The sequence below is a fragment of the Teleopsis dalmanni genome, chromosome 2, assembly GCF_002237135.1.
Source record: "Teleopsis dalmanni isolate 2A chromosome 2, ASM223713v2, whole genome shotgun sequence".
Taxonomy (NCBI): domain Eukaryota; kingdom Metazoa; phylum Arthropoda; class Insecta; order Diptera; family Diopsidae; genus Teleopsis; species Teleopsis dalmanni.
In genome coordinates this window covers 22,719,771-22,745,799 of record NC_051847.1, presented here as the reverse complement: position 1 = coordinate 22,745,799, position 26,029 = coordinate 22,719,771, and the positions used below count along the sequence as shown (strand labels likewise).

General features: G+C 25.8%; 1 protein-coding gene across 1 annotated transcript in view; it reads right to left on the bottom strand.

Moving 5' to 3' along the window:
* Positions 1-278: 278 nt before the first annotated feature.
* LOC119674120 (ubiquitin carboxyl-terminal hydrolase 4-like) overlaps positions 279-26,029 on the bottom strand; it is a 33,784-nt gene continuing 8,033 nt past the window's right edge. The window contains exons 2-5 of the mRNA XM_038085243.1: positions 1,073-1,282; positions 842-976; positions 635-769; positions 279-365 (exon numbers count right to left, since the gene is read on the bottom strand). Coding sequence (XP_037941171.1) covers positions 279-365; positions 635-769; positions 842-976; positions 1,073-1,282 — 567 coding nt within the window. The remainder of the gene's footprint in view (positions 366-634; positions 770-841; positions 977-1,072; positions 1,283-26,029) is intronic.

The window sequence follows — 26,029 nt, the reverse complement described above, 5'->3', positions numbered from 1 at the left end:
ATATATTTATATATAAATAAAAATGCTTAAAATAAGCAAATGCAAATGTAATATAATTACCATATTTTATTATTTGTTTAAAAAAACTGTAAATGTAATTATATTATAAAATATATCTTATCTAAACAAGATGTAACTGTTTTTATTTAGCAAAGTACTTTTATTTTAAGAATTTACATAAATTGTTATTAAATTTTTAAATTGTTACAACAATGTAGAAATTGTTTATATTATTTAATTTTATTATTTAAGCTCTAAAACGACATTACTTTATTTTTTTAATTACCTTGCCGTAGAATTTTTATCTTGAATTCATATTTTTTGCGAATTATTTGATTTCTTGATATTTGCTTTCCTTTATTTAACTTGATATTTATTAGAAAGTTTTTCACAATTTACATAATTTCTTCCATTTAGTATTAATATAAACAAATAACATTTCTTTTTAAAAATCAATTCATTTTTACTTAAGCATAATAATCGAAAGCAGATTTGTTAGTTTTGTAAAATATTCCTTTTATTAATAAAAAATTTAATTTTGGTACTTATTCTGTATTTTTGATTAAATTATTATAAAGTTTAATTTAAAAAACAAAAAAAATTAAATTTGTATTAACTTATATATTTAATTTACCTTCATGCTTTTGTAGCGTCTTTTAGTTGCTGTGTTCAAATCTTCATGCACTTTATCCAGTAACCAAAATAGAAACTCTTGTGCGTCATGCTGCGTAGAGCTACGAAACTGGGAACCATATCGATCTACAACCGCCTAGAAATGTTCAGTCATAATAATTATATTAGTAATTTTTGAATCGCAAAAAGTAGTAAATATATAGCAAACCTTAAAACTGGTGCTGTGATCGCTTTCATTCTTGCATGTCCATAGTGCTTTCAGGACATTTGCTAGCTGTTCAGTTAATTCACCTTTCGTGCCAAACTTACGTGAATTGATTTTGTTACGCCGTTTTAAATCAGCCTATAATTTAAATAAAATTAATTTTAATTAATCATAACAATGTTTAATATAAAGTATATAAAAAATCAATAATTATTATTTTCATTCAACACTTGCCTTGTATTGGTCCAATACAAAGTATTCAGCTAAAATGTCAGTATGACTAAGACATTGCAATACTGCATTCATAAAACAGGTGTTGCCATGATTCTTGAGACCCATAACGCCAGGAGTTTGATCTGCTGGCCATTGATAACCACTTATAGGTGGTACTCGATCTGCTGTTGGAACTGTATTAGTTTGTGAGGACGCATTTTGCTTGTTTGCCTATAAAATATAAATAAAAAAAAACACATTTTAGTACTTGTTTTAATATCTAATACATATGTATATTATATATAGATACATTAAGAGATAATATACATTATTGAGATAATATCGATAACAAAAGAGATTCAAAAGTAAAACTTGAAAACATTGTTTTAGAAGAACAGTAATATTGTTTGTAAAAAATAATTAATTACTTATTTATTATAACAAAAAAAATAGAAAAACACTATTAAATTAAATAACTTGTTTTGATTTATATAGGTTCATTATATTAACAGTCATGCTCATAACCTCAGATAGTGCTACGCTCGGTGCACTTTAAATACTCTTCAAATCGTCACGATTCGTAAGTATATATTAAAGGGAACGTGTGCTGAGAATTCTATATTTAAGACGCCTTTAAAGCGCTTTTCGAATAGCGAGAACGAAGTGCTCAATATTTTTAGAAATAATAGCTTCAAAGCGCTATAACGTAACATGTTTACAAAGAGAGCAATGCATTTAATGCATAATCTAACTCTATTTAATTTTGAGCGGTATATAATTTTAATAATTATAATTTTGTTGGGGCGGTATTCACGTCCTGTTGGTCGTTCTATTCATATATTATTTTGTTGTACAAATAAGAAAACGAAATTTTGTGTAAATAACTATTTTCCCAATTAAGGGATTATTAACCGGTCAATGTAGATTGAATAATTACCTAACGAAGTTAGGAATTCAATCCAACACAAACTGCAGATACTGTGGAGAAAGAGAGAAACTGCATACCACGTGCTTGGGGAGTGCCCGGCACTGATGCAAGAGCAGAAGAAATACATAGGAGGGTATTTCATGGATCATAAGAATTCAAGACTAGAAAGATAGGCTCTTCTCTACTGTCTTTCAGTCTTTTTGACTGGGAGAAATACTCCAATCCGACGACTAAGGGGCACAATAGACCTTTTAGATCGCAGTGCACTATACCTTTTCTCAATAATAATAACTGTTTTCTACCTGTTAGTTTTTTACAAAGCATTGCTAATAGAAATTAAAATTTTAAGAGAATTTGAGATTGAATGCTTAAGTATCTTCATAAAATAATAAATATTTATTAATATTGAATATATTATCTATTATATTATACATATAAGAAACAATGAATATAAATAACTTGCAATACTAACCCATTCAATTTAAGGTTTGGAATATGCGGAAATATATAAGTCTAAGTTTTATACGTAATACTTAAAACATAGCAAAACAAACCCAAACAAAATATAAACAATAAAATTGGCACTAACAACAAATCAATAATTTAAAAAAGAACACTAATCAATATAAAGAACACTATATATGCACAAAATATAGAATTAAAAAACTAAAATAAATAGACAATAATAATAATGCGATAATACAATAGAAATGCAGGTAGGATGTGTAATTTTAAAATTGAACCAATTGCAGCTTATGCCACAAATTAACGAAGCCGCCACACACGCGGAACGCAAACCATGCGCACTCTTTGAACAGTCAATTTGGAAGATTGGAAACCAATCGTTGGAAAAACAGAAATGGTAGCAATTTTAGATACAATAAGTTTTGTAGGACGATATTGTGTATTATGTGTGGCCAATAAATTAACGTGCCATTGCATTTACAAGATACATAGGTAATTCTAAAAAGCAAACATAAGTACAAGTTGATTGTGGTTGTAATGCGAAAGCTAATTCACAATACACTTTGGAGTAAAAAATAAAATATTTATTCATAACAATAGAAAAGTAATTTCATATTTATTTTTAGCATATAATAATAATATTGAAAAGTTCATTCATTCATTTCCAAATACCTTTTTTCTACGCCAACATCCAGTATAGAAAGGAACAATATCTATAAATGTTGTTCTATCAAATGCTGACTGCAAATGAAGGCAACATTAAAAGGAATTAATTGCAAAATAGTAATATTTAAATGTTTTTAAATTGTATAATTAATTTATAAACAACAATCAAATAAGAAATTTCTTTAATACTAATACAAACAGTGTAAAATAATAAACAAAAGAAGAGATAAAGCATTTTATATGTCTCAGATTTCTCAAACAAACATACACAATCTTTTAAAAAAGTACCAGGATTATGCATTCTAATGACCCGCCCTAGTGATTTACTGTACTTATCAATATTGCCACTAACTATTCAGTTTATAATCGTATTTTGTTCCCGAAAGGAGATTTAACAATATTAACAACATTTATAATAAATACTTCCATTTTAAGCGATCCATTCATTTGAAGAATATGTACTTCTTACCTATGTCCTAAAAACAACGTCTTTTTCCATTAATTTTAATCTAGAATTTATCATTATTAATGTATATTTTTCATAAATTTCAACAAAAGTATTTGTTGCTCAGTTCTTTGATCAATCGGCAATGATATAAACTACTAATATATTGACAGAAACTTTTAAATAAATTAAAAAGTTTAACTGATATGACCTCAGTGGGTATTTAATCGGCAAGAAACAAATAAAAAAAATAAGGAAAATAAAATAAATTTCATAATTACATTTCACCCGCCAACTATTAAAATGTCTTTCAAAATATGCAACGACAATTCTCCACAAACGAACTACTCACAGTTAATTGAGTAAGAATGAAAACAATTTAAAGATACTTGTAAAAATGTTAAAATTTAGTTGTCATTGTTCAATTATTTATACTTGCATAGTTTACATAGCAAGACAAACAATGGAAATTTTTTTTTTTTTATTAGAAACAAATTTTATTTTCCTTACTTCATTTACGTAAATAAGTATCTGAAAAATAAGATGGCAATCTGAAAAGACAGCTAACATTCCAGTGCTTTCGAAAACAATATTGATTGAAATTTTTTCAGCATGTTGTAAAACATATGTAGCTAACCTCGTATAAAATAAGTAAGGTTAGAATGGGAAGGCACGTTTTAAAATAACAATACTATGACACGGGAACAACTATGACCAATTGTAATGTAAATTTTATTCTTATTAAGCCATTATTAAACCATAGGCTTAACTTCATATTCTATGTCAGACCAATAAAAAAACCCAAACTCCCAGACATTGTATACTCCTCGTAAGCATAGACAAAAAGGCATTGATGAATTTTTCTCTTCTTTAATTATTTATTTATTATTAAATAATAGGCTATAAAAGCACCCCAACCTAAAAGATGCCTAAAGGCCCAACTAAAATAATACTGAACTGTTCATAAATTTCGTAAGTGCTGTGGGTTCAATTTTATCTATTTGATTTGGGACTAAGATCTCGCTTACAAGGTTGTCAAGTCTACGTCTTGCTGTCGTTGGGCAGTTGCATAGAATATGTTCTATTATTTCCTTCTCTTCATAACAGAGTCAAGGGGAATCACATTCTATCGCACCTTTAATCTTCACTCTTCTTCAATAGGTTCGTACCTAATGAGTCTTTATATATAATATATACAATATTAACTTAGTTTACTTCAATTATGCACTTCGGCTTCAATAGGTACTTCTACTTTATGAAGAAAATCTAAAGATATCGCCAGTATTGATTCCATTTTTTTTGTGTTCGGAGTGTAAATCATCACTAGCTACCCTCGTATAACTACAAATCTACACATATACAATAAGAAGCGTGTTTGTACGTTGTACAAATTAAGGGTGCATGACGATGATGCATGAAGTGTTTATTAATAAACTTATCAATGTGCAACAAGTCATTGTTATTGATTTTGCCTGCAATTTGTATAAATAAATTTGTGTACAATAGAATCTTGAGCACTCGTATTTGAAACAATAACAATAATAATAACAAGTTGATAAAATAACTGTCATAATAATTTTATATAATACGTTAAGAGAAATAAATGCGAAAATAGCTTTTAATTTAATTTCAAATGTCAATTGCAAAAAGCAATTGATGATTAATTGAAATGCTTTTTTTATCAGTTTAGGAGTATGTCAATTGATAACGAATAATTAATGTAACTATATATGTAACTATGTATATGTAGTGTACTATATATGTAACACTATGTATGTAACGCTGTATGTAGTTACATAACAAAAGTAAATACACATAGTTATACTTACATGTAGTTACATAGTTACATAGTTGTATGCAATGTAACTAAGAATAAAAATGTCTCATTGTGAATTCTAGGTAAAATACTAAATATTCTGAATATGAATTCTAATATTTAAATATAAATTTAATGAAAAAGCAGCACTGATTCTTTCAAGTGGTTGGTAAATAAGTAATGTAACTATGACCGCAAAATATTTTATTTTAAAGAGAATGATAGATAAAAATATATTTAAAAAAAAAATGATATTATTATTAAATGTATGTATAAGTATAAAAAATTAAAAATGAGGACACACTTTAACAGAAAATAACTGCGAGCTGTATATAGATAACGCTGATGAAATAAGAAGGAAAGGACATATTTGTAGTAAACATAAAACACATTTAATGCTACATAATATCACTTGCAGCATTTCCTTATTTGTTGTATTAAAGAAATTTTTATAGTCAAGTAAAAAGTTTACGAAAATTTAATATTTTACATAAACTTAACTTTTTAATGAATTTAACAGATAATATATTCAGGTGACGGATTGTACGACTTCGGATGACTTCATTTGCAATGCAAACAAAGTCATGTTTTACCAAGACAATGTACTGGCTGATCACCATAGCTAAAATTTACGATTCATATTTGTCCACATTAGAGTAAATCCGCAGATTGAAACCGGTTTTTATAAATTGAAAAGCGCAACCACTTTTAAGCCGGTTGAAAAGGTATTCTTCAAATCTATTATTCGTTATTTATGTAACATATACGAATGTGGCCGGGCGCAAAACCCAGTAGGAAACGGACCGATCCATCATCAAAGACGACTCAAAGACATGAACGCATGCTTGCAGGCCTATCGATCCAAATGTATGACGTTTTGGAACAAATTAGCCAAAAGATATATTTAAAAGACACTAAAAAGAGTGGTTAGAACATCCTATTACATATCAAACACTCTATGAATATATACATTAAACGATACAAAATATTATTGAAACAATTTTATAATTAGATAATTAGATTCCTAGATGATACATCAAAGCCATTGTTACATATATTTATTCATGTTGCTTAATGCAGAAATTTTGGCCATCCTTATTTAGTATTTTATTACTTACAAAAATTAAAGTCTTTATTAATAACAATAAAGTCTTTAATAACAATAATAGTCTATTAATATAGGTCTTAGGCTTATGTTATAAATATGATATATAAATATGATACTTATTGTACAGATTGCAATTCAAGTTATAATCTTGTTTTCTTTGATATTTGATATAAAGTTTAATCCGATTATGCTAATATGAATAACATCTAACAATATGAATCATGTAATATTAGATGAGGATTACGGGTATGCAGTTTTATAATAAAAAAAGTAAAAGGAAAGCAACCATAGATGATTTTAAACGGCTTTCAAATTTATCTGTTTACATATAATATTAATGTAAAGTATCATTATTAAATGGCGACCTATGAGATGTATTGAGCTGAACTGTAAAGATCAGTATAAGATGAGTAAAAAATTTAGATTTCCCGCGCAAATCGTAAAGTTCCAGTGAATGTCTGTTTCAGTGAAATCTTTCTTGTGTATAAATAAATTAATTGCACAAAGTTTAAAGTTTCCTTTGCTTTAAATAAAATATAATATTTTTTTAAAGCATTAATCATTTAAACTGCAATCATTTTGAAGTCAAGAGTACAACTAAATTTTGAATATTTTCGGTTTTGCAACTTATTTAACAGCTTAGTTAACAAGTGTGAAAAATTTTCTAGTCAATTAATTTTCTAATTAGTTTTTTTAATTAAAAAATATAGTAATAATAAAATAAAACCTATATAGTTCAAATATAATGTGCACTGCACAGTTAATAAAATAAATACTTTTTTCAATCTTTGTGTCTAGATACTTACTTAATGTACCTTAAAGTCGAAATGATTCAATACATTTCTTACATCATTTTTTGGTTTTTATAGCCCATAATTTCAAAATTGGTCTTAAAAATTAAAATATTCAAAAATAAAAAAATAAATAATTGTGTAGTATTTAAGAAAACTAGAATTATCACACAAACTAACTTTTATGAGATAATGAGATAATTGTTGTTATAATTTTTTTTTTATTCAGATAACCTAAATGATGTAAAAACACGTGTTCATAATCTTAATATATTTGATGTAACAAATTAATAAAATTATTTCACAGCAATTAGAGTTATTATACTATCATATTTATTAAATATATTACCTGATATATATATAGGATGACAAAATAAATAATATGCTTGTTAATTCAACATGTAAATAAAAATGAGAATAAATTTGCTATAAATGAGGTAGAAATATAAAAACAAAAATAGTCTTAATGTTTAGTATTCGTTTCTATATATCAATATATACAAAAGCCTTGTGAAATAATGGATTCTTAGTACACTTTCCATTGCCCTATTGAAAACCAAAGTACTAGCGAATTTAAATAATTTATGAACTACGTGGCGATTCAGTTTGATACGTTTATACGCTAAATTAAATCGAAAACTGATGTAATTTGTCTTTTATATTGCACTTTATTTTGAAATGAAACATTGTTCTAAAATATAATATATAGGATGTATTTGCACTACATTGATAAATTGTGAAATTGTGAAATACATATTCATAGAGTTAATTTTAAATTAATTCATTTTCTTGTATTGTATTTCTTTATTTTTTTAAATTTTTATAGCTACTATATAGCACGTTTGTGAATTAAATTACAGCAACTACTTAGTAAGATTATTAAAGGAAAAGGTCAAAATATATACATATACGTTTTCAATTCAATTAGCAACCGATGAATCCTCTTTACTTATTAAAATACACTTTTTATTAACATTACTAATATGCTTAGCCTTGCTATTATACGCACATAAAGCACTAAAAGGACATGGATGGACATCATGCGCTTTACCGACAATTTCGCAAAATTGTTTAACTAAATGTAATTATTGTCATAGATACTCGATCTGTAACAAAGTTAGTGTTATGGAAACAGGAAGTTGTACCGAAGTGTATTTAATTTGTGCCAAGAACATTGTTGTTACTTATATCTGATTTAAAAAATTTTTTAAAGTGATATTGAAAAGGCTGCCTTACAACCTTCAAAAAAAAATATAATAACTAATTAATTAACTAATGTAAAAAACAAAGTTTTGTATATATATAGTTCTGAATTTTATATAATATAGAAAAAATTGCGAAAGAACATGTTTAAAAATTTTATATTTGCCATATTTTATTAGAAGCATATGTTGTCAAAAAGTTTAGTTTTATACCACGTTATTTGTGGTTACTTCCCGAGCATTACTATGGTCGATATTTCTTAGTATACCTGTTGGTATCTGCATAATTGATGAGTATTATTGATTTGTGTTTCGATACATTTATGGAGTTCAATTTGTCCTCAGATGGAGTTCAGTCTGACCGCAAACAAAGTAACAGACTTAAAGGACCTTCTGGAACCTCCGGTATAGGATCCAGAATTGCGTGAAAGACCTTTGAAGGTGTAGTTCCCATGATGTCAAAGACAGTAGACAATCTTTTGAATGTATTCAGGAATTTAATATTTATATCTTATATATACATATAGTGAAACTCGAACTTCGATAACTCGAATTTTCTATAACTTGAACTAAATAGAGTGCAACAGGGTTTAGAGAACAAATTACATACAATTACAAAAAAAAATCCTTAACTCGAAGTCTCCATAAGTCGAACCTTTTCTTTATAAACTGGCACTTCGAGTTATGGAAGTGTGACTATATATCTTTATCTATATCTTCGTCTAAAGCTTTTCAACCAGACAAAGGAATCATACAAGTGAGTTGGTATAATTTTATGTTACAATTCCTTCCAATTTGTTTTTATGAGTACAGTGTAATGAATGCTTTATCAACTCATGCATCCATGTTGAATTTTTAGCTCATGCTTCAGTTTAGAAACAAAAAAACCAGGAATTTTTGCACAACTTATAACTTTCAATTTTGTTTCATTTTTAGTTGCTCTATTAAAAATATAATAGAGCAACCAATATTAAAACACTATATTTAGTTTTAAATTTTTAATAAAGTGAACTAAACTTTTTAATATTACCACTTATGAGTGATATCATTAATTACAAAACAAGTTACTTCGAATATATTAAAAAATTAAAAACAGAAACTAATTTTAATATTAAATATTTTTATTTTATTAGCAAAAATGAATATAAAAACTTTTACACTCTGAAAAAAACTTTTCCCATTCAAATATTTTTATTGTTTATACATGAACAAACAACAACAAAAAAGAGAACTAAAACATATATGGTTTATGTGGAGGATAGTACATTATTATAAATATATAAATATATATATATATACCATATACGTAATCATTATAGAAAGTAAACAATGAAAAGTTTATATTTACAAGAATAAATGGTGTTGCACCCACTTCGCGAATTAACATAATTCATCATCGATTTACCATGTTGAGCAAACATAGCACTTAAATGCTTCTCTTGTGCATATTTAATGCTTATACAAAATGGTATGCCAGATGAGAGTAGCATAACAGAAAGTCAAATGGAAATAATAATAAGTTATTAGGTCTCCGTGTAACCTCATAACATCCACGGAATTTATGTAGATTATGGAGCAGAATATAATTTGCACACTTAGTCAACTGTTGTCATTAAAACACACAATTTACAGGATTTTAAAGGGGCTTTTATTCTTATCCTTAAATCGGAACACATACAAACTGCGTTTTTAATGTTCTCAACCAAATGCGTTATGATACAAATCCTGAATATAAAAAATATGTTAATTTATTAGAAAACAGAAATACTACTAAGTTGTAAATAGATGAAAGCAAGTCTTATTAATATTTTCTATGATTATCTAAATTTGTAAATAGAATTTTTTTGATAGAACGGCGCCAAATAAAACTTTTATACATAAAGTTTAATTTTTTAAACTTTTAAAATAAGTTTACCATGAGAATTCAACATTAGGATTTATAGTTTATTATTTAAGTAGCAACAAAATTGAGAAACAACTTTTTTTCTAAAATAAAAAATCAAAAATAGATGTTCATTGAATATTTTAGATAACATATAATACAAGAAATAAAGATTTAAGTGCTTCTAACTACAACCCACTCCTTATTCATTGATATAAAAATATATTAATATTATTATTATTATTATATTACTATATTATATTATTATTATATTACTATATTATATTATTATATTATATTATTATTATATTATATTATTATTATATTACATTATTATTATTATTATACTATTATATTATATTATATCATTATTATTATTATAATATTATAAATATGAACACTAATTAACTTAAACAATATTTTCGTATAGAACTTATATTTTTCTTATCTCACTAGAGTTCTTATAGGATTGTTCCCATCTTCAGCTTCTCAATTTTCCTTTATTTCCCTTATTTTTAATTACTGATAATAATAATTAAGACATTAAAACACAAGTAACTTTAATACAATTTAATGATTATCTTCATATTTTTTATTAATACTTACTTATCCAAAGCTTTAATAACATAGTAATAACCAAAAAATATTTTTCTGCACTGAAGTGAAATTTAATATTATATACTTTTTTAAAAATGTATACAATGAAAAGAACCTTTTTCATTAAACGTCATTACATAGCAAAGATTTAATTAATAAATGTAAAAGCTTGCTAAGGAAACTAAAGAAATTTTATTAATTACTTTTCAACGTCTTATTAAGCAGATATAAATTTAAAATAAATACAATATTTAATATAATATTAATTAAATTTTAAAAGATTTTCTTTTACTTAAATACAAAAAATACACAGAAGTTAAAAGAAAAATATTACTTAGCTATCTGTGATTTATCTAAAGCTAAATAAGATGTGCTGGATAGCTAAAATTTTTATATTATATTAAATAATTTTATAATAAATTACTTTTAACTTTAAATTATTATAAAATTATTTGCTTAAATGAAATGTTTTCCTTCTATCAGGCACCATTTTCGTACATTGCAGAAATTTCAGTATAAACCGATTCTGTTTAGATGTGACTGAAAATGGTCTCACTATATCCATATACATTTTGTCAAAAGGTCATTTTTGTCAGGCGCGACATTTTATTTTTTTGACAGAGCTCACAGGAGGTTATATAGACCTTAATACAATTTTGCATTCCACTGAAGTATGTCCGACCTGTTCCCTGGTAGCCTCCTATCGGGAAATTATGGAACCTGTAGAGCATCTCCTTTATGTCCCTAAAATTGGTCAAGTAAATTGCCTGATTCTCGACCTTTGGTTCTCCGTTTTTCATCCTCAATTATTTCTGCTGAGGAATATCAGAACTCATTTTTAGAATGCATGTGGTTTCGGAAGGGACAGGTTAACCAACAGTAGACCTACTGGATAGAGACGATCTCTGGAATCAATGCATAGTCGACACCGTGCACAAAACCATGATTTTTCTGGGAATTTGATTTTCAGGATCTTTTACGGAATTTTTTGAATGTTAAATCTACTAAACATCTATTAAGTGAGAAGTTTTATTATTTATATCTAATAAAAAAAAATTAAAAAATTGGCGAATGTGCTTATTATATACGCACATAACAAGAACTACTTGTATCAATTTGCAAAATCAGTCGAGTTTATATATAAATCATTAAATATGCCATATATTCATATATACTATATGTATTAATTCATATATACGATATGTATTAATGCATATATACTATATGTATTAATATTTGTTTATAGTATATTTAAAAATTTTAATGTAGTTACATTTTAATATGATGTGTAAAAATATGATTTCCAACTTTTTTTGGTTCTTAAATTTCAGAATTCTCAATTTTAAATATAACACTTTATATATATATAGTATATGAGAATTTACTGATTAATAGAAATATTTTATCAATAATTTTTCAAAATGCGTAGCTTAAAGAAATTAGACACTTCAATTTCGTATGTTTCATGTCGTTTGTTTACTTTATCTGAATTTTTCTTAAGTGTCTAAGACACATTAAATAAGAGTATAATTCATTATTAATCATAATATTATCCAATTAAATACGAAAAAAATTTCAAATAAACACTTTATTGCTATAAAACATTTTTTTTAGTTAAAAACATATAAACAAATTAAAACTATTTTTAAAGTCTATCTTAATAAATGAATGATGTGAGAGATTATTATAATTTTTTCAAATATATTGTATTTGACTAAAACAAATCTGTATTAAAATTTTTATAAATCTTACCATTCATTTTTAATGAATCTAAGATGTAAGTAATTCTAACTAGCAAAATATTCATAATTCATTATATAATTTTAATTAATAAGCTTAATATACGTAAATAACACAATATTTATGATAGAATTACCAAACCAAACCGTATTAATTCATACGAAACCAAAATAATTGCAGATAATTATTGTAATAGCCAACAACTGAGTTTCCATTATATTTGCAGGTGGTCAGATGGTCAGATGGTGAGCATGTTTGAAACAGATTCGAGTTGAATAATAATTGAAATTAAAGTGATTGAACGAAGCATTAAAGCAAATATGCATGGAAATAGCCAGTAATAAAGCATTATAAAGTGCATATAGATTTTGTATTTTTAAATTCGTGAATGAAATTCCTATGTAAACAACAGTTAACGAATGGTGAAATCAAAATATACATAAAAATGATAAAAGTACTTTTAAGTGGAAATAATAATAATTTAACTATTATATTTTTACGAAAAAATATAAATTTTATTTTGTAATTGAATCAAAAAATCCAGTTTATAAAATTTGCTTAACATTTAACCTAGTGTTGATTTATTTTACAAACAATTATACATTATTATTATAAGCCAAATATTGTTTACGCGCGTTGTTAGTGAAGAAATCATTAAAACTGTTTACAAATATATTTAAGCCCATTGAATTAATGGCATTTTTATATACAAACTATAACCAAAAATTCAATTATATTTCATTTAAACCCAAAAAAAATAAAAATTCCATAAATATTTTTAGTATAAAATTTAAACGTGATTAAATTAAAAATAAACAGAATAATTAAATGAACAGAAGTGACGTTTAACAAAATCATTTAAAACTTGATTTTAAGGGGAATTTCTGTAAAATTAATGTTAATGAATTATTAATTCTTTTATTTTTTATTTTGCTTTCAATAAATTAAATAAGGCTAATTAAAAATAATTAAAGAATAAGATACATTCATAATCAATATTACTTAACTTTATTATATTGTTTTTGGAGTGATCATATTATAGAAAAAATATTGTAATTTATATAATTTTTCTGATTCATTCATATGAAACCATTAAATTCAAGTGAACCGATAAAAAAAAACATCGGTTTTGCGTTTATAAATGAAACTTTGCAAATAAAAAGTGTTAAAAAATAGTAAAACTTTCGCCTGAGAACAGAAAACGAGTATTTATTATTATAAAAAATAATAAATATATCTTTCAAACTATAAAAATCGTCTATCAATAATTTGGAATACGTTAACATATTTTTATAGAAAAATATATTATATAAAAAACAACAATGAATGAACTTATACTAAAGATGATCTACGAAGAAGTAAAACGAAATATTTATACAATATGGAAAAATTTTGAATAAATAATAATTAGAAAGTTTTTTTTTTATTTTATTGAACTAAATAACGCTTCATTTTATAAAAAAGAAAAGTAATTATAAAGGGTGTTTCCTTTAGAAGTTTGAGTTGAAAGTTGGCAACACTATTTTTTGTTCTTTGCAATTGTTCTTGTGGGCTTGAAATTATAAAATTTTTTAAATAGTAAGTCCAGCTGAAGGTTATAAAAAAAAAATTAACTTATTATCACTTACTAAAGCAATTAAGTCAACATTTAATATGTCGTACTGCATATGGAGTATTCTATTAAATTAAATTCATAACAATTACGAAGTAAACCTCTTTTCTTCACTCGAGTATCCAGTCAATGCTCAATTAAGGTAACTTAAAAAAATGAGCATGATTCCCTACAATCGATCTTTAAATAATCTACTTACTGCTTAATATATTAATATTCATACGCGAATTACAGGAAAACGGTACCTCACCAATGAAGAGTACATATATAATTTATATGTATGATTTACATGTATCCGAATTACTCTTTGAGCGGAAAAGCGTTCCGATTTTCCTGATTTGCTGATACGAAGGATTTTAAATTATAAACATTTATTTTCTCCAGAACATCTAGTTCAGATATATATAGTTTTTCTTTTCATTAAAAAACACCTAATACACATATTATTATTTCACAATAATTGCAATCCTACTATTACCATTGACATCAAAACTTTAGTTACTATCTGATAAAATTTAAATAGAAGCAAGTTTCTGTAGATACTTTTTTCTAAGGTCAAATTTCGTTACGGAACCAAAATAACATGACTTTAAAATTAAAAAAATATACGTATAATTTGTATTATAGAATTTTTCTAAGAAAATTGTAATAATTATAAATAATTACTTCGTAGACCCTTGAGTTCAATTTTGAGACTTTATACATGCATAAATTATATTAATTAGAGAAATTCATTTCAAAAGTAGTAATTTATTTTTATATGGCACGATCAATTATGATCATTTAATACTTCATTGCTTGCATGATAAATTAAAATTAAAATTAAAAAAAAAATTATAACAATTATAATTAAAGCAAATAATTTTTTTTATGATTACGGCAAATAAAACCTTGAGTTTGAAAGTCGCTTATCAGTGTGCAAACATGGAGAATAGTTAAAAATATGTTCGTATTTGCCTAAGTTAAGCACATTTTATTCAAATTTAGTGTAGATACTTTAGACATGCATAAGCTAAAAAATTATTAGCGCACTTCACAGTCATACAGACCAATGTCATTCGAGTTCAAAGACATGGGCTGTTATAAATTTGGATTTCAGTAAATAAATTATCACCTGTTATGACAAGGGCACACGGCTGTGAAGTCATGAGTACACCCAAAGAAATAAGTTTGTTAAGTTAATTTATTTTCTTTATTTCAAAGTGTTTTTGAAGCGAAAACCTGGCGATGTCAATTCACTTTCTAAATTTCGTATTTCGAAATTTAAATATTTTACAAAAACCATGTATTTTGTATATATTTATATCTTGCTTACGCTGCAAGCGAGCAATCTATTTTACAATTCAAGCGTTAATTATTAAAAATTGCTTACTTTATTGGACTTTAGCTTACTGTCGCGTGTTTAATACAGCACGCTTTATTAAGTTCTTACGAAAGCAGGCATGTCACAAGGGTGCTTTTTGCCCCAAGTACTCGTACTTAATTTATTACTGCAAAAAAGCGCATGCATTAATACTATAATTTCGTTTGCAGAGTTCAAAGCTAGAGGAGGGAACGAATTTTCAATTAAAAATCACTTTAATTATAATAATATTAATGCACTAGACTAAATATATTGCATCAGACGAGAGGTGTGTGTTTATAAATTGGTATAATTAGTGCGAGTAATTCTTTGTCAAAAAATCTGTGCATTTAACACGAAAAATTCCTTTAAGTTTTAATAAATCAGATGGGTTTCTAACAAATACATACTAAATTATATTATTTCATTAGTATAATATATACAACACATTCTGCTCAAAAAGTATCCGGATTTTATTCTTTGTTAACTACTCTTTAAATAATATATCTTTTTCAAAAAATTTTTTTTGTTATGTTGGTACACCCTTTCTTGATATATGGTACAAATTTGAGCGCCATCTATCAATTAGTTTGTTTATAGCAGCTGTTAATGAGACTACCTCAAGGAAAATTCTTGTTGTACGCGATATTTTGACCAAACACGGCACCACTGTCATCGCTCAGGCACCATATTCGCCAAATCTGACACCGTGCGGCTTTTCCCTGTTCCCGAAACTCAAATTGTCCTTTCGTGGTAAGCGTTTTGAGTGGATTGAATCGGTAAAAGAGAATTCGCCGAAGGTACTAAAAGCCATATCTGCACGGGCCTACGAAAAATGTGTGGAAGATTGGGTTTAGCGTTGGCATATGTATATCGCTTCAGAAGGAGCATATTTTGAAGGAGATAAAATAAATTTGGAATAAAATTTAAATTTGTGTGTTTTATTTCCAAAATCCGGTTACTTTTTAGCTGAAGGTGCAATGTATTAATATTGTATATGAAGCATAGGCGGCAACCACCTTATGCTTATAATATTTATATTTAACTTGTAATCTTACTTTCACACATAATAGTATATATCACTTTTGAGATCCGACTAATGGCAACCATCAGATGGTAAGTCTTCCTTTTTTATTTTATTTAATAATGTTAATTATGTATAAATAATAAATTATGGTGCTGTATGTTAATATATTAATATTAACATATTGTATATTAATACATTAATGTATTGTATATCAATATATTATGGTATTATGTATTATTTATTAATTTATTAGCGTATTGTATATTAATACACACATTTAATTCTGTCTGTTTTAATACTAACGGGAAACATAGGTCTACACCAATTAATTCTCATTTAATTCTATCTAATCTGAAATAATTAACTTCATATCTTTCAATAATTTAACTTACAAATAAATAAATAAATAAATATTACTTTTGTGTATTAGCACAGATTGGACCCATAAATCCCGAAAATATAGTGGAAAAGATGAAAGCGAACCCAGATAGTTGGCGAACGATAGAGTTATATGTGATTCAAGTTCTCAAAACGAAGAAATCAGACCTAACAAAGAAGAACTAGAAACTAGAATAAATAGTGCAGACACCAAGAAAATTTAGTTAAAAAATTGTAGGTGTCGAAGCAGATCGAAAACCATAAGAGCGTTGTTTGAAATGCCAACATAAAAGAGACCCTCCTCGAAGTAATGCGAAAGCAGTTCCGTGGGGGAATAAGTTTCTCCAAAGATGGGGTGTTTTAGTCAGTATACTACATATTAGTGTAAGAGAGTCGGACACACCATTCTGACGACGGTCGGTCTGACGGTGCATAAAACATTTCACCTACTCACCACAAAAAAAATTGTTTATTAGACAGAATCTTAAACAGCTATATAATTAAAATTAAACATCTGAAAGATTCCTCAAATCTCGCATTAATCAAATCAGAAGATTTGAAAGAAACGCAGAAGATTGTGATTGTGGTAAATTTGTCTGAAATTCTTAACTGCAAAGCAATAAAGAAGTGAAGGTGATATTAATTTTCAATATTATTAATTCAAACCCTTTAATATTAAATGTTATACTATTTAAGTATATGTGAATCGTTTCATATGTAAAACTTACAATCATAACAATAGAACTCTAAGGATTTTCAAAGAGCAACCACGAAGTTCAACCAGCTCAACTTTTGCGGCTGCCTAAAAATTATTATATAGTTTTTTTTTTGGTAACTGAATATGGTTTTAATCTGCTAGTGGCATAATATAGTATTTTTTTATCCCAATCTAAGTCTAATTACTTCGTTATTGCTGACTGAAAGACATTAATAGCGGGAGTGGCAGCGAAATGCCAGGTAGTCTCTGCCATCAAAAACTGCTATCATAAACAGTTTAACAAAAGAAAAAAAAGTACATGAATTTTCATGGCCCATCACAAAATATAAAAATTCAATTTCAAATGAACCCATCAATGCAATTTTCGGACTAAAAATGATTCATATTAAGGCCGCACAAAGTCTGAGATTTAAAATATTTTTTAATATTTATATTTAAAAATATTTTTTAATATTTATATTTTATATTTATATTTATTTAAAATATTATTTTAAATTTATTAATTTTTTAAATTTAGTTACAAAGGGGTTAATGTTTTCAAAAATGTTCTTATATATTAAATAAATTATTAAATTTATTTTTATTTTGTATTATAAAATATTTTTTATCAGTATTTATTATTTGTTATGTACATAAATAATTTTTTTGAATATAGATACAAAAGGGTTAATGTTTTTAGAAATGTAATGCTATTTCATAGATTTCAATTTTCGTATATCTTTAATAAAAAAATATAATGCACTAATTTAAAATAGTTTTTCGTTACAATATCATAGAAATTTTTAAATTTTAGAAAATATTTTTAATGAATATTAAAACTTTTTATATAAAAATATAGTATTTTAATTTGTTTTTTAAAAGTAGTCAAAATAATTCAGGTTTTAATACATTATTTTAGAGCTCAGTAAGCCTAATATAAAATAACTGTATCTAACTCTTAAAAGTACCTGTTAAATGTACTCATATATGCTACTTTTTCATTTAATATAGATGAATATAGATATTTTTAAAACTGGTTTCAAGCATTTATTTATTTTTAGCAATTTTTTTAATTATTTACTTGAAATTTGGTATGCAAAAAAGGTTTTTTACAATTAGCAAGTCTAGCGTGAAAGTCGAAAGTTAACTAAAGTTTTCTAAAAAAAAAAAAACTGATTAGCTTTGCTTTGTAATACACTTTTTTAACATTTTGTTACTAATTTTTTAATATTCGATAAAAAAGATATTACTTACTAGATATGTACATAGAATAGAATTAAGTGCAATAGAACTTAGACCATATACACTATACACTGACTGTATACCATAAATAAAAACAACATTAAATTTTATTATAAACTGAAAATAATTATCTTGTAAATATAGTATATGTGACCTATTAAATTTTACAGATATACATAATAAATCTGAAATAGTTAATCTATATGTTTTGTAAAACTGAAAAGAAAAACTTAATGTAGTATAAAAAGTGATATAAATACTTAGAGAGGTTTGGTAACTGTTCCAGGTTATACACTTGACTGCATCAGACAAATAAACTAAAAGCAATATATTTTCAAATAATTGGTTCAAAAGTCAAACCAAGTTGATCAGAAATCCTAGCAAAAAAGAGAAAGATTTTTATTTCTTCTTGTTAATGCCAAACAAAATTGTTATTAATACGTTGATTATCTTATTGATTAAAGAGCTCCTAGCTATAATATATAATTCAAAAAAAAAAAAATATAAAAACAGTCTTCACAACAAACTTATTACATTTCTTGTAGATATCTACAGGATTTGATCAAATTAATATTCAAACAATGTACATAATGTGACCAGGAATTCGTAAAGTAGATAATAAACGACATGTTTATCATACCCCTAATGCATATCTTTAGATTTGATTAACAGAATCAAAAAAAGGAAGATTTTATAACAACATTGATTATCACGGCATTATATGTTGTTATTAAGTTGAGCTTACACTATTACAACAAATGCAGGTCATGTTTACAGGTGTTCGATAATAAGACGTCTGTCTAAACGCCATTTAATGTATTTACCTAGGTTTACATAAATCTATATTGATTCACTTTGGGGCACAATTATTGTACTACGACTATTACATTTATAGTCTAGATAGACACTATCCAATCTGGGTTTTGTGCTCATATGTATCAATCCATTCGAAAAATGAGGAACGTGGAATAGGAGATTCCAGTTAATAGGAGATCTACGTCAAAGTTGTTAATTTATTTTTCTCATATAACACATCATATACAATTGATATCAACATATTAAATTCTTTGTTTTATCTAGTATAACTATTATTAATATATAACAAAAGTTATGTATAGTATATTACAGTTACGGATGGTGCAAATAAAAATTTGTGATTAATGAAGACGCGATCTATTGAAAACAAATAATTACTTTACAGATCATTTTTAAACAATTTAGCAATATTAAGACATAAAAACTCATTTTTTTTTATTTAATTGATTTTGAAAGTAATTTAGAACCCATAAAACTTAAATACATTTCGTTTTTTATATAATCTAACAACTTTATTGATATATAGTATATCCATATATACTATATAAATATTAACTTATTAAGCACACACTATTAAGTTTTTGAAGAAGATTTGTTTAAAAAAAATGTAAAAATTATGGTCATTATTGCAATGATTTTTGCAAATAATCATATAAAATTATATCTAAATACTACAATTACATCTAGCACAAAATACTCTATAGGAAAGTATCTCTCTCTACAAATGTATTACACAAGCACGGAATACCAACAAGTGACTAACAAACAATTCTTTTTTAATTTTTTCAATTAGTTGAAGCTCAATTGATTTTACCTTGAAATGTGAATTCTATACAAAATTTTGCACAAATGTGCGATTCTCTACTGAACTAAAACTAAAACTAAAATATTTCAAATATTTTCGACTGGTGTGTAAACAAAAAAAAAATAAAAAAAAAATAAAATTAATTAAAAACTCTGAAGCCGAAATTTTATTCATAGACACAGAATACAGAATAGAAAAATATTAACGGGTTTGAATTATAAGTCGTGTATCTGGACAAAAAATTTAGATACACATACTATATATACTACTCGCATAAATTTGTATCAACGTGTACTCGAGCAGTAGCGGACAGCAACAAGTGTATTTGTATCTGAAATCGTTAAGTAAATGTGCCGTGTTGGCTTTACAATATATTTTAATTCATATGCAAAACTAGAATACAATACAAAAAACAAAAAAAAACTAACATAATATAAAAACAAACAAAAAAACGAAAAATAGAAAATAATAACTGAAATTAGAAAGCACATTAAATTGTATATTAAATTGCCCGGAAATTATCATCATTAAAAAAAATAAACTAAACCAAACCTAAATACATCACTCCAACAGCAGATGCAATGTTTATAATAACGATGACGATCTTCTTGTAGCCATGACCAAAATATCGCATATATTATATAAATTTTTTCTTTCTTTTAATTTGGCACACTTCTACTTGTTTCATTATTCAGTGAAAGATACATTTGTTTTCTGGATTTCGAATCAAAGCGAAAAATCTACTTTCGTCACAAGTAAATGCGTCACGAACGAATGCGCCTCACCTATGTTATCTTGGCAGTTTTCTTATCGATTGATATAAAACTTCTGAATTGTGACAATCGACAATTTAATAGCTGCTATTGAAAAGTACAGAAATATCACACTCAAATTTAATTATTTACTCTTTATTTTTAACTTTTTACTTAAATAAAATCGATCAAATCAAATGAAGTGAAGTCTTTATATAAAGATATCATGTGAAAACTCGTGACTGGTACAAACTCGTTGATTAGCACATTTCTTCTGCAGGTTTAAAAAAAATACATATTTCTCAAAATAGAAATAATATTTAATGAACATTGATGTTTTTATAGTTGATCAGGAGATTTGTTTACAAAATCATATGCAATGTTAAGTCAATAAATTTTAAGTGACCACCACCTGATTATATTGGTACTGCATATTATAATCTATTTAAATACAAAATATTGTAATTATTCATAAAAAAATATTTTACACAGAAAATGGAAAAAAGCTATATTTAAAAAGGTGAATAAAACTAGATTTAATTTTTATATATTTAAAGATCAACGTTCTTGTTATTCTAACCTACTGCGAAGCCCCACCAATTTGATGGGATCCAGTAAATAGAAATAAATTTTTGGATAAATAGTAGTATCATTAGCGAATAATGATTGGAGAGAATACAAGTTTGAATTGAATGGCGACAGACATTATATCTACATTGGATTAAGGTTAGGGAACTTTGAGTTTTCAGTGACATGTACCTAGAAATAAATTGTATACGTTATATATACGTTCAAAGCAAGCCGACGTCATGGCGTATATAGCATATAATTAACATAAAATAAAATATTTATAATTAAAAAAAAAACATGAAGATGGATAATAACAATAGGAACTACAACTCAAAATGAGTCGAAAAGGGAATTGATGTTATCTAATATGCAGAAAATTTATCATCAGAGTCTAGTACTAATATCTATTTTATAAGTAGATTTTCACAATGTACAAATTTTATAAAATATTTTTTTTACATGTAGTCAATATTTCGTGGTAAATGGATGTTAGTTCAGTAAAAGATCAGTGTCATTTGAGTCAAATCATATTTATATCAAATAACGTATAGAACCATATACCTAGAACTTGTTAGTTCTAGGTATATGGTAAAAGCTAATTAAATTATCATATATTTATTCTCAAAAAAAGCTTTTTATAACCATTCAGGCTTTAAAGTGAAGTATAACAATGAATTATTTACGGTACACTATCACTCTTATATGGTTAAATTACAAATAATCAATCTAAAACACCATATCATTTCATAATATAATCGATCTGTCACACATCGGTTGAAATGTATCTGTTTTTATAAGCAATATCAACTTTATAGTTTATGGATCGAATATTGTACTAAACTTTTTTCCTTGTGACTACCAAAAATGAGTTAACCAATCTAATTGTAATAAGAAACCATTTTCAACTAACTAAAATTTATTTTCAATATTTTTCTAATTATTAGTAAAATATTAATTACCAACTGGAATATACTGAAAATTGCACATATGTGCAAATTTTTGTATCTTGAAAACGATTGCATTTAAACCTGTTATTCAAATATTAACACTTTTTCTATGTAATTCCTGATCAACCAACCATTTTTTTTAAATAATTCGATAACTGAATCTATAAAAACAATTATTTTTAAAGCTTATTTAATGCTAATATTAAACATTGAAGGGGGCAATTATAATATATATATATGTATATAAACATTATATTAATTGTGTTTGCATCTCAATACCGCGATTTCAAAATATTTTATTTAATCATCGTCTTTGAATGTTTGTTATAACACGTGCTTTTAGAGCTGTCTGCCAATATACAAATGAACGTCTGTAATATGTATTTTTAGATAGATTTACCATAACATATAATATATGAATGATGACGTATTGTCGTATTGTGCAAACTTGTAAACAAGTTTGGTACTAAAATAATAGAAATGAGTAAAGCTATTATCCAATGTGTACTATGGGTTCAATGATGCGATCGCTTGTGATCATCATCACTTTTGGCAAACAAAAAGAAGGAAAGAGGAAAAAATAAATTATGGTAATAATAAATTTAAACAAAAATTATTAGAAGAGAAAACAAGCAGAAGTGATGATCTCATATGAGCAGCTTTTAAAATGCATAGAAAAAATTACCATTAAAAATATAATAGCAAATAATTGTAAATTTGTAAATTTGTAAAACGAAATTATAAAAACAAAAATTAAAAAAATTGCTCAATGCAGAGTATAAATAAAAACATTTCAATTTTACGTTTCACAGCGATTTTACTAATTAAACACTAATTTAAGTGAAAAGCACCGAAACCAAAATGCCAAATCTTACGTCACATCATGCTAAAATAAGTTTAAAAGGTTTCAATATGTTTATGTAAATCTACATACATACAGTAATACATATATAAATATGTTATATAAATACCCAAAAACTATATGTATATATTTAGCAATGAAACTGAAACTACCAACCGTAAATAATAACCACTTTTCCATCTTACTCTGTTAGGTCAGCTTTTTTAACTTTGTAAATTTTAACTTCAAAATATAACAAATCTGTCGAAATCTATTTAAATCTGTAAACCTAATTTTAAATACTTTTTATTAAATAAATACTGACTCACTGAGAGCGTATTCACAGCCAACTGTGAAATCTAAGTTGCTTTTTGTAAAAGAGCGCAACTTATTACTTTATAAGTAAAAGTTAAAAATCAACTAATCGAACTTCTTACTATAATGTGTATTTCATCAACAACTATGATATTAGAAAAATCATCCATGACGCGAATAACGAGAAGATTGTGCATTTTATCTCTGTTATCAACAAACCTTCTCTTGCTATCTGCCATAAAAGAAGAAGACTTCGACATTTTACACTTCGGCATGTTTACACTTGATATCTCCAAAAAAACGACACTATCCCCTCTTACCCCCTCAATTCATAGCCATTTGATAATCCCGTATTTTCCAAACGCAGTTCCTCTCTCCATGATGTTGCTTATCTGTTCTTACGTCCAAATTGAAAGACCCACTTGACACCTATTGATTTTTGGTTCTAATTTATTGAAAAAGCAAGATTTCGTCATCTTGACCCCCCATGCTAGTTTAAATTAAATCCCACCCGCCCCTCATCTATTCAATATTTCTATATATTACATACAAATTAAAAAAAAAAATTTAATGAAAATTTATATTAACTGATATACCACAGATTCAAACTGAGAAGAATTTACTATAAACAGACATCAGAAAAAATCTAGCAATATCATTATAATACCCGTAAAAATATTTGTCAATCTTTTCTTCTTAATGTCTAGAGTGAGTATGCGCCAAGCAGATTAAAGATTCTAGGGATGCAGTTTCTAAAGGATTTTAGTATGCATCTTACAATTTGTTAAACAGAGCTGATATTTTCGCACTACTTAAATATGCGGACGCCAAACGGGCCTATAAATACCGCAGAATAATGGCTATAACCCAATCTAACATAACACAAAAATAACTAAATGAACAGTACTAAAGAACTGATAAATAGATAACTCGAAAATTCTTACAGAGAACGGAATAAATATGTGCTAAATAGTTAAATTTATTTATTATATATTTATTTATTTAGTTATTTATTATTTATTATATTATATATTGTATCTTCTAATAATAATATCAATCAAAATCTCCCACACAGAGACATGCCAACCCATTGTATTTCTTACAAAAATAAATTTGTAACGTATATTATTTCGATTATTATCTTTAAAATCATGGGATTATAATTAATTATAATTCGATTAATTAAAAACTTCATTCAGATGAGTATCTGAATAAAATTAATTTTATTATATTCACATAAATTTATTTATGCTATTGTGATTCTGGACTAAATTAAAATATATACATTTTGATCATTTATAATTAAAATGCATTAATTAATATAATATATATTTTATAAACCAAACAATTTCAAAAATTTTATACAAACACACTAATTTAATTCGATTTTGTTAATATATTTTATCACATTGATAAGACATATGGAGCCCACATACGAGGAGTACATAATGTATTGAATAATAAAATTTATTTTGTTCTTTTAATACAAAACTCGTGTAGAAATCGTGTCAGCTATTTGTAGTTTATATAAACGTACATACATACATATATTTATATAAATTATTTTTTTGTTTTACTTTCCGAAGATAGCAGAGGCCAGTAAAAATGAAACAAGTGATTTGAGCATGAATCATAAAACACAGACAAGATAATATTCGATGTTTATACTTGTATTGAAGGAGAACTAATAATAATTAAATGCATTTTTGACATATTTTATAAATACACGACTTAAGGTCTTCTATAAAATTTTTTGTAGAATTCGCAATACACAAATAAACAACATTTTTAATACATCGGAAACGTGTTATGCAATTTAAATGCCTTAACAAAATTTAATATATGTACCTTCTATTAAATTTATATGTGCCCCATTAATTTTTTTTTTTTGAATTACTTACTAACTATTAAGATAGTACTATCATATTTAGAAAAAAATAATTCATTTAGGTTTTTATAAGGCAATCATTATAAGTAAACAACTTTGTAGTGTT